General features: G+C 42.1%; 1 protein-coding gene and 1 pseudogene across 1 annotated transcript; one reads left to right on the top strand and one right to left on the bottom strand.

The window, feature by feature from the left end:
- Positions 1 to 5,940: 5,940 nt before the first annotated feature.
- Positions 5,941 to 7,545, bottom strand: LOC100350358 (arf-GAP domain and FG repeat-containing protein 1 pseudogene; annotated as a pseudogene).
- Positions 7,546 to 8,246: 701 nt separating this feature from the next.
- Positions 8,247 to 9,788, top strand: LOC100350597 (casein kinase I). Its single transcript, XM_051831644.2, has one exon. It carries the CDS (start codon positions 8,656 to 8,658, stop codon positions 9,631 to 9,633), a length of 978 nt encoding a protein of 325 aa, XP_051687604.1. The 5' UTR covers positions 8,247 to 8,655; the 3' UTR covers positions 9,634 to 9,788.
- Positions 9,789 to 11,347: the final 1,559 nt, after the last annotated feature.

Genomic DNA, 11,347 nt, shown 5'->3' on the forward strand with positions numbered 1-11,347 from the left:
CAGTGAATACCTAGAGGCATGCCCTGTTTGGGGCTAGGAAACTCTGGTCAGTGCTCAAGGGTGGGTCAAGAATACTGTATGACACTCACGTTGGGCATGGTAGATCTCATCTATTGTCAGCAAATGGGAGGATATGATCATATCTATCGGTGTAATCACACCCCCAGTTCCTCTTTTCCAAGGTGATCCATGCCAAATGTTAGCCTAGAGTTGGTATAACCTCATTCATTCATTCATTCTGCCACATGAACTGCACAAAGTATCTGTGCAGTTCTCAGCGTGAGCAAGGAACGCTCAACAAAGACTTACCCAAAGCAGTCTGGGAGCTCTGAGCCTCTGACTCAAGACATAGTGATTGCTCAGAGACCTGGCTACACCCCTGCCTATCATGCACTCACAGGATTCCCACAGTCACAGGATGCAGAGGATCCCCTCCCTGCTCCACAAGCCTTTCCCATTCACAGAGGGAACAAAGTTGTTTCCAGAGTCAGCTGCCTATGGCTGCTTCGCCTTGGCAGTTTGAGCTCCAGAGCCTGTGATAAATTGAGAGAATGGGGGCACCTCACAATCCTAAATGGGTTCCCAGCCCCTGTCAACCATCCCAGCTAGATTCAAAGTCAGTGGGAAATGCAGAAATGCAGATTTTCCCCTCTGGTAAAATCTCATGGTTACACACAAAAGCTACCACAACGTCTATGTTTGACAAGATGGCGTCTTCTCCTTTCAGCTGATGGGCAACCTGTGGGTGAATGGCGAGAAATAAATGTGCTTTTCCTTCACTGGATTAGGGGTGTGCCCTGCACCTCACTGGGGCTCCAGGCAGGACTCAAAGACAATGTGGTCCACAAGGCTCTCCCTCAGTCAGTATCACCAGTGATGCTGACTGCTATGGTCTGCTCTCAGCTCACTCCGAACCTGGCATCTCCTCCAGCCTTCAGCTGCAAGACTTATGGATGCTGTCCCTGCTCTCTGCTACATGTCTGCACTCGCCATGCTGTTATGCAGTATTCCACTTATTTTCATAGTTTCCATCTCTCCAACTCTCTCCTGAGAATAAACTTCCTCCTGGCTCCTGGCTTCCATCTGGCCTAGCCCTGGCCATTGCAATAATCTGGGGAGTGAAGCAGCAGGTGTAAGATATTTCTCTCTTTCTCTCTCTCTCCCTCTCTTTCTCTAATTCTGCCTTTTAAATAAACTAGAAAAAATTTAAAGAAGTATATTGTGTGTCACTCATTTCAAAAAGGATAACACAGGTGTACAGGATGCTAGAACAATTCACCAGAGTTGCTGTGAAAAAGAAATTGCCTATGTCATGTGGCATGGACACAATAGGCATCTGATAAAGTAGAGACTAAATAACTTGAATCATACTTAATGAATAAGATATATGAGCTACATTCCATAGAATCCTATTTTCTAATTTTATATTTCCTCTATTTTGACAAATTTTCCTCTAAGCACTCAAGTATGTACATTAATGAATTTCTAAAAAATTGGAATTTTAATAAATATATTTGCTTATTTGAAACATAACAATGCCTTCAAAACCAATTAAAAAGACCACAACATATGTGTTACTACTGCTTATCAAATGGTTAGGCAAGATAACCACAAACCTCTTTATTTCTTTTAAAAGAATAAGCTTGGAGGGGCTGGCGCTGTGGCATAGCAGGTAAAGCCACCACCTGCAGTGCTGGCATCCCATATGGGCACCAGTTTGAGACCTGGCTGCTCCACTTCTGATCCAGCTCTCTGCTATGGCCTGGGAAAACACTGGAAGATGGCCCAAGTCCCTGGGCCCCTGCACCTGTGTGGGAGACCTGGAAGAAACTCCTGGCTCCTGGTTTCGGATTGGCAATACTCTGGCCATTGCAGCCATCTGGGGACTGAACCAGTGAATGGAAGACCTCTCTCTCTCTCTCTCTCTCTCTCTCTCTCTGCCTCTCCTTCTCTCTGTGTGTAACTCTGACTTTCAAATAAATAAGTAAATCTTTTTTTTTTTAAAAAGGAATAAGCTTGAAGCAGTATTTAGTGCTATGTGAAACTTCACTGTTTGGAACTTCCATTCCATTTTGGAGTAGCTGAGTTCAAATTCTGGCTCTGCTTTGGATGCTTGCAACTTACCAATCCACAGTTTAGGAACAGATGATGTCTCAAGTAGTGAATGCCTTCCACTCATGTGGGAAATCTGGAGTAAGTTCTGTGTTTCATGTGGACATTTGGGAGTTAACAAGTGCATGAACAATGTCTTTTTGTCATCTCTCTGTCTCTGACTTTCAAATAAATTTAAAAAATTTCAAAACAAAAGAATAAGCTTTTTAGGAATGAATTATTATACACTTTGATAAATCATCATAGGTTCTAAATTAAACTAGAGTAAAATGAAGTCCTCTGATGGAATGTTATGGAGGAAAATGCTGACATTCAATGTGGACTTTAGTTATAAATTTAAGACTCACTGAAGCACAAGCCTAATTTACCATTTGCCCTCCTTATTCTCATAAAGGATTGGAACACAGAAAGTTAATGCAAAATTTTTAACAAAGCTGGAAAAATCCATTGCATTTTAAGGTCAACAGTAGCTCCCCTGAGCTCTTTAGATTAAAAAATCTTGGAGGTACTGAGTGTATTTAACTATCCGAGTTTTAATTTTTTTTTTTTTTTTTGCAAAAGCGTAAGTCTGGTATTTGTGATTAAAACAGTGGCCAATATTTGAATGTCTAGAAAAATCTGAATAGCTATGTATTAATATATTTAAGACAATACTTTGATGCTTATGAAAACAAAAGGAAATTCCTAGGGGTTACAACATATAAGGAAGTTTCTCATCCATTACTGTAATGAAAAATTTAAAAGACCTTCTACTCTCCTCCTGAAATTATAAAATATCACCAAACAAGCCATTTATTTTGGATTAGCACTTATGTTACTAGAGAAGTAAAGATATACAAAAGTACTGAACACCAGAGAAAAGGGGCCTAGAGATAATTGATAAGCTGGGGCCTGACAGGCAGAGGAGGAAGCCTTTCAGTGGTTCAGTCTTAGCTAAGACAGTAAGAAACAAGCCAAATGTCTTATGAACCTGTACCCTGGAGCACTGATTCCTACTCTGCAGAGCCTGAAACACAGAGATGATCATTTTTAATAAATAGGTATGATTTCTTTCAGCCCCAAGATCTAGGGGATCTGAGGTATTCCCAGTCTGAAGTTTAGTAGCCTTACATTGCCTTATCTTCAAAGAATAGGAAGCCAGAGATTGTTTCCAAAGAAGCAACTTGAACCCTATCCAATTGAACTTCTGATAAAATAAAACAGATCATCTCCACAGCTACAGAGAAAGTCAGACTTTTGCCTCTAAACAAAACAGATAGGCTCAGATTTGTGCTATTTTAATATACAGCCCATTCTAGAACGATTAAGGCTGAAAAGTTGCTGCAAACCAGCTAAACTCCTGACTGGATCAATATAACTGTTCTCTCTAATTGTGTGAAAGGAGATGGGACACTCACATTCAAATGGAAAAATATATGCTACTGTGTATATGTGGTTTCATATATGTAATACATGATAGATACTATACAAACACTGTAATTAATGTATTTTATATAATTATATTTTATATTATTATAGTGTAATAGATCGTATATTATAGTTTAATAGATATTATACACTAAAAGTTATAATGCTCTAAACAATTATTACTATACCTTTTACTGTTTTTACACACATTAGCTGAAATATAATTAAAAACTTATAAAATGTGAAAATATACAGTGAAAACTAGTAAAGAAAGAAGACAGCTAATGGAAACTGCTGTGATTTTCATATGGTGCAATTATCAGAAAAAATACTTTCAATTATGAAAATTATATTGAAAATATGCATTTAAATTATATAAAGTATAAGGGAACACAGAAAATAAGGACAAGTATGCAGTCATAAATAATCTAGTAGAAATGTTTGAACATGGAAAAAATGGAGTTAAAAGATAAGTTTACTTAGTGTGAAAGTTCTGAAATCCATCCATAGTTTCTCATTATACACATTTTTCTTGAACTTTATGAATATTTCTCATATATACATACATATATATTTATACAAAGGAGGAATTATTTTATACAATTATCTTGGTGCAGTGCAGGTTTTGCCTTAAACCTTATTTTTATTATACAATATAGTCACCTTAATTCTGTACATTGTGTGTGTGGAGAGAGAGAGAGAAAGAGAGAAAGAGATAGAGAGAGGGAGATGGAGATTGATTTATTTTAAGGAATTGACTCACCTAAGTATGGACAGGTCTAAAATTTGTGTGGCCAATCTACAGACCAGCAGTTCCAACAGAAGTTTTGATCAATTAGTTGAAAGGTGGCCCAGAGATAAAAATTCTTCCTCTTTGGGGGCACCTTAGTTTTATCAGCTGATTGGGTGAGTTTCACTCACATTATGGAAGGTTGTCTACATCATTCAAGTTATGCTCATTTAAATGTTAATCAAGATGCCAGTGCTGTGTGGCACAGCGGGTTAATGCCCTGGTCTGAAGCACCAGCATCCCATATGGGTGCCGGTTCAAGACCTGGCTGCTCCACTTCCAATCCAGCTCTCTGCTGTGGCCTGGGAAAGCAGCAGAAGATGGCCCAAGTCCTTGGGCCCTGCACCCTCATGGAAGACCCAGGAGCAACTCCTGGCTCCTGGCTTCGGATCAGTGCAGCTGTAGCCATTGCGGCCAATTGGGGAGTGAACCAGTGGATGGAAGACCTCTCTTTCTCTCTCTCTCCACCTCTCCTCTCTCTGTGTAACTCTGACTTTCAAATAAATAAATAAATCTTTAAAAATAAATAAGTAAATAAATTTTAATCAAATATAAGAGCACCTTCACAGCAACATAGACTGGTGTTTGAATAAACAATTGGTTAATATAGCCTAATCAAGCTGAGACATAAAATTCATCATCCATTGTCTCATTAGTAATTAAATTAAATTCTCCATAAATAGGAATACAAAGAAAGTTCCTAAATCTGATCATGAGTACCTGTGAAAAACATATAATATCATACTAAGTGGAGAAAAATTGAATATTGTTTTCTGAGATCAGATACAATCAGAAATGCCCATTCTCATAATTTCTTTTTTTATTAATTTTTAAAGATTTATTTCATTTATTTGAAGTACAGAGAGAGGGAGAAAGAGAGAGAGAGATCTCCCATCCGTTGGTTCACTCCCCAGATGGCCGCAACGGCTGGAGCTGAGCTGATCCAAAGTCAGAAGCCAGGAGCTTCTTCCGGGTCTCCCATGTGGGTGCAATCGCCCAAGGACTTGAGCCATCCTCTACTGCTCTCCCAGGTCATAGCAGAGAGCTGGATTGGAAGAGGAGCAGCCAGGTTAGAACCGGCGCCCACATGGGATGCCAGCACTGCAGGCCAGGGTGCTAACCCACTGTGTCACAGCACTGGCCCCAAAGAGCTCTTTAGAAAAGGAAAAAAAAATTGAGACTGAATAAAACCTACCAATTTTGACTTTGTAACTTTTCAGAAACATTGCTTTAAATGATTTTAGGTCATTCATTCCAAGATATATGACAGCACCTTAAAAGTGGCTGATCTATTTCCCAAGTAACGTTTCTCACATAATGTGTTAAAGTTACAAATACTGATGTGCACAAATAGCTAATTTCTAAGAAAAATATGTACAGTACTGCAGCATAATAAATGTGGTATCTGCAGTAACCTAACATTAGCCAATTTTAAATATACATGATACCGCTATCTCTTTCTGCCACTTCACAGGTTAAAAGCTGTTACTGGAGCCCTCTGTTTTGCACATATTACCTGGTGTTTAATACAGAATGCAGGCTTTTTAAAGACTTCTCTTCTGTTTAAAGCTAAGATCAGTGACAAGCTAAGATCAAGACAATGGTGCAAGAGGCGGAGAGATGTCATACGACCACATAAAAGTTTGTTCCAGTAAAGTGTCTATATAAGGCTATAAGAAAGGATTGGTTGATGAGCTTTGTGTTACAAACTGTCCTGTTGGTGCACCAGTCATAAAAGGATTACTAGATACTCCAGCAGCTGCAACTTGACCAAAAGGGGTTACCACTGGTTTTCCTTGTCCAAAAGCTGCAAAACCTGCACCACTGGGCTGTTGAGAAAAAGCTCTCTGTTGAGGGCAAGTGGCTTGGGCTGGGAAGGTAGGCTGCTGGAAACTGCCACTAAAGCTGGTGCAAAGACTATAGGGAGCAGGAGTGCTGAACCCCTCAGGCACGCTCTTTGATGCAGTGCCAAAGGTTGCCGCTGTTGCTCCTCTGGATTGAAATGGATTTGTGGAAGATGCCACAGAAGGACTAGCAGCAGCAACAAACGGATTTGTAGAAGGTGTAGCTCCAAATGGAGCAGGCACACTTGAGGCAGCTGGCTGTGTCTGTGCAGAAGCACCCACTGTGAAGTTCCAAAAACATTGCTGCTGGCATTACTTGTGGAAGTATGCACATTACTGGAGGTGGCTACAGAACTGAAAACGCTGGCTAGTTCTGCCAGGGCTTCATAGTTGTCTGAAGATGCACTAGACTGGCTGGGAGCTGAAACCACAGAACCAACAGGAGCTTTATTTGTGGTCCCCAAATCACTCCCCTGATCATCACCTTGCCCAGCACTAAAGATGCTGTCTAAATTAGCAAGGGTTGGATATTTGCTGTTGGTAAAGCAGCTTTGCTTGTTGAAACTTTACTAACAGCTGATGCTGTTTGACGACTCTGGGAAGTATTGAAGGTTCCAAAATTAGCACTGGAGAATTTGGGGAAGTTACCAAAATGAGCAGAATTAGCATTTATGGATCCAGCACTTCCACCTGTAGTTTGAGGCTGAAAAGGGAGTGACTTGCTGTGGGGGAAAAATCCAAAATTGCTCGAAGCACTAGACTGTCCAAATGCTTCAAAGTTTGCAAAATGTGCATTTGCAGAATTCTGAGCTGCTTGACTGTTGAAATGTGCAAAATTAACAAAATTGGCTGCGGCTGTTGCCTGAGGAGTTGAAACAGCAAAGATGTCTGAGTCATGATTACTTAAAAGGTCAAACCGCTTTTTTTCCTGCTGCTGCCCTTGGGAGCAACCGACAACTGGGGACTGAGTAAGCGTGCTCTTATTTAAGTGCGGCGCTGGTGTAGCATCTCCTAAGAGAGACTTCAGTGGTTTGACCTCTGGTTGCTGTTTGTGCTACTGGCAGAGGAGTCTGAACTGATGCCGCCACTTTGGCTTGTTCTGGTGGTATCTTCTTTTCATGTTTTTTTTTTTTTAGAAACTTGCACTTTTGTGGATCCCTGAAATCTGGAAATGCCTAGCCAAATCCGTTTATAGACTTCATTTCCATGTTTTTGTAGGAATTCAATTTCCTGTTGTGCAAATGTTGTCATAGAGATAGCTTTGACCTTATGCGGTAGATTTAACCCTTGCAGGCTGCCGGAGCAGGAGGTACAGATGAAGGAGCCCACCATCTTGTCCTTCAGTATCTTCAGGCGCTTCTCCTCCTGCTTCTGCTTTGTGCTGGCAGCCATGGTTGCTGGCAGGGCCTGGAACTGGGCGATGCTGTGTCGGGGCCTGCGGTCCCATGGGCCGCCCTGGCCACGGCCGCCACCCTCAGTCAGCGTGCGCCACCCTCCCCGAACCTTGCTTCCGCGGCTTGGTTCGACTGGGCTTGACGCGGCTCTGATGCTGTGTAGTGCATACTGAGTGGCAATACCAACTGGCCAGCCCGGGACCACCATCGCCACCGCCACATTCCTGACTTCTCCTAAATGACAACATTTTATACTTGGAAAACATTAGTATTAGTATTTATAACAGATGAGGGAAAGGGATGCCACCACATGGCTGTGAGAATTCCTATATAGTTCTGGTAAGTTCTCTATCTCGATTACTGTGGTGGTTATACAAACACACACACACACAGAGGATGAGATGTATAGAAATTGCTGAAATCTACATAATGCCTGTAGCTTAGTTACAAGGTGTCAACCTCAATTTCTGGGGATTCATGATGTATTATAGTTATGCCAGATGTTAACATTAGAATCGGTGAAGGGAAATTGGAACTCGCTATTTTTTTTTCAATTATTTCTTGCTTATCAACCATATGTCTAAATAAATAAAGGAAATAAAAATGTGCTTTTACAAATGGTGGTGCGAACCTATTCCCATAGTGCTCTGTGCTGCAAACAATGACTCTGGAATTCTGAGAAGGTTTGCGTTCCTTGGAGGCTGAATAAAAAAAAGGCCAGAGTCTGCGGGGTGACAGAAGTTCTATGAGCAGTGGTGCCAGTGGTGTCGAATCCTGACTCTTCGACTGCTTTTCCAGCCCAAGCCATCGGCCGGAAAGACAGGTAGCGAAGCTGCCCAGCGAAAAGGGACTCTGCTTAGAAACCCTTGTTTCCCAGGGGGGCAGCCTGTTGGGGAGAGAACTCATTGAGCTGCGGTGATCAGTTCTGGTCTGCCAGTTCTGGGTTCTGAAACAGCAGGAAAGCCCTCCGTCCTTCTCTGCTTTCCGCTGCCCAAATCCACAGCCCTGCCTGTGGATGGGCCCCAGAGGCCTCAATCATCCTTTGAGAGGTGTTGGCGTTTAGCTGCCTCCGCCGCCGCCGCCGCCGCCGCCTCCATCTTCTGTCAGGATGGCAACCCTCAGCAGTCCTGACTCCAGATTCATCGTGGGAGAGAAATACAGACTGGTAAGGAGGATCGGGTCCGGCTCCTTCGGAGTAGTTTATCTCTCGGTTAATATCACCAATGGAGAGGAAGTGGCAGTGAAACTAGAGTCACAGGATGCCAAGCACCCCCAGTTACTGATTGAGAGCAAATTCTACAAGCTTCTGCAGGGTGGGGTTGGCATCCCCCGCATAAAGTGGTTTGGTCAGGATGGAGGCTATAATGCCCTAGTCATGGATCTTCTGGGACCTAACCTGGAAGACCTCTTCAATTTCTGTTCTCGGAAGTTCACCATAAAAACTGTTCTTATGTTGGCTGACCAGATGATCAGTAGAATTGAATATGTTCACACAAAGAACATCATACACAGAGACATTAAGCCGCAAAACTTCCTTATTGGTACCGGGCGCCACCGCAATAAAGTATTCCTTGTTGATTTTGGTTTAGCCAAAAAGTATATATCCAGCAGCACCAGGAAGCACATACCATGCAGAAAACTTAAACACCTCACTGGCACTCCTCTGTATGCGGCCATCCACACACATCTTGGCACTGAGCAAAGTCGCCGAGATGACTTGGAGTCAATAGGATATGTTTTAGTGTATTTTCTTAGAAGTGGTCTGCCATGGCAAGGAATAAAGGCTGCCACAAAGAAACAACACCGTGAAAAAGTTACTGAAAAGAAGTTGTCCATTCCTGTAGAAGTTTTATGCGAAGGAATACCTGCCGAGTTTGTTACTTACTTTAAGTATTGTCGTGCACTGAACTTTGATGAAACTCCAGATTACAGATATCTGAGGCAGCTATTCTGCTCCCTTTTCGAGACGCTGACTGACCCATGTGACTGCACCTTTGACTGGGCATTGTTACAGCAGGATGTAGCTCGGCAGTCGGTTTCTTGCAGTGAATATGGTCAACAGCCCAAATTCCACCTAGATTTTTAAGCATGACTTGTGGGTCAGAAGAAGCAGAGCAGATGATTTGAGCAGCATTTGTTTCTCCCCAAGCCTACAAATTTCCATGCATATCTATACGAATTCATGATTGTGGACAGTCATTTCCTTCATGTTAAGATCTTAATGTCATTAAATACTTGTCCCTAGCATTTTGGTGGTACTATTCTGATTTGTAATCAATGTAATTGTGAATCTTAACTGAAATGGTGAAACATAATACCTGGTGTTGTATTCCATATTTCAGGTGGGAAAGTTAAGTTAACTAAATGCTTGATACACACAAATTGGTGGAGTAATTTTGCTACACCAATTTTTTAGTGAGCTCTTTTGTTCTGAACTATAATACATTGGGATATCGGAAGAATGACAGTTTTCATCCACAGTTGTGATGATTGCCAATTTTCACAATTCTGCATACTTAGGTTTTTTCCAACCTTAGAGTTTGCAATTTGGCCACTTAAAACATTCATAAAATGTCTGGCTTCTTATTTGCCTTTCAGGTAATAGAGTAGCAACCAAAGACTCCAGTATATGAATCTCATGAAAGTGCTTGCTTACCTGGGCTAGAAATAGCATCTGAAGTGAAACATCTCCATAAAGATTTCTTTTTTTTTAAGGAAAGGGTTTATTGGAGGAAACCTAACAGACTGAAGAGAAGGGGTGAAGAAGGAGAAAGAGGGAGAAAGAGAGTGTAAGAGGGAGCTCCAGAGACTGAGAGAGAGAGAGAGAGAGGGAGAGATAGAGAGATCAGGAGATGGGGAGAAAGAGAGCCATGTGTTCAGGAACAGGTCCTTTTAAAACTTTTCCAGAGGACGGGCAGGAAAGTAGGAGCAGCGAATCCCATTTGGATGGGGGTGGGGCGGACACTGGTGATTGGGCCATGTGGCCACCTGGCTTCCAGCAATGGCAGCGGGGGTTAGAGCCTAGGATGGTGTCAGGGTGTAGATTGCACCATAGATAAGACTGTGACCTTTTGCTAACATTCCCGTCTTTTGTTTTTTATAAGGCAGGAATTGTATGGGATTACATTAGTCCCAAAAATCCAGGAGTAGATGGAGGATGATCTGTCTTTAGAGCTACTTTCTGCTGACATGGGGCGAAGAGGTACTCTCTGCTGGCATGGGGTGATGTCTCAAGCCGCTGTCTCCTGGGTAGAGAGCTGAGTATATCCCTGTAGCAGCATTTGGCTGGATGCCTGGTTGCTGAAGGCTTTGTTTCGTTTCATTATCAACTCCCGTAAATATTTAAAAACACAGTAATATAAAGACAGGGTGAGAATAGCAACCAATGATCCTATGAGTGGCATTAACCAGGTAATGAGAGGATTTCATAGAGGAGAGGAAATAGCAGGGGTCTCTGGACCTTTGTGAGGACCGTTTGATGGATGTGGCTTAAAGTTGATCCCAGCCAAGACCTGGCGAAAAGTCAGTCATCTCTTTGCAGGTAGGGGGATTTGTCTGTAGAAAGATTCTGAACAATCACACAACATTAAGTGGGGAAGAGGACCGTCAATACACACAGGTCAGGAGTAGAGCCATTGATTAAGAGTAGAGGCTATGATTACAAAGGAATGAGCCCCAAGTGGGCTAGACAGGGTGTAGAACAAAGGACAGAGTCATTACTAGAGGAAATAAGAAGCTGCTGTCTAAGCCACAACTAAGTTTTTTTATTGAGATGCAAACAGAAAGTGACAGAAGGGGCC

The sequence above is a fragment of the Oryctolagus cuniculus genome, chromosome X (genome assembly GCF_964237555.1).
Source record: "Oryctolagus cuniculus chromosome X, mOryCun1.1, whole genome shotgun sequence".
NCBI classification, from domain to species: domain Eukaryota; kingdom Metazoa; phylum Chordata; class Mammalia; order Lagomorpha; family Leporidae; genus Oryctolagus; species Oryctolagus cuniculus.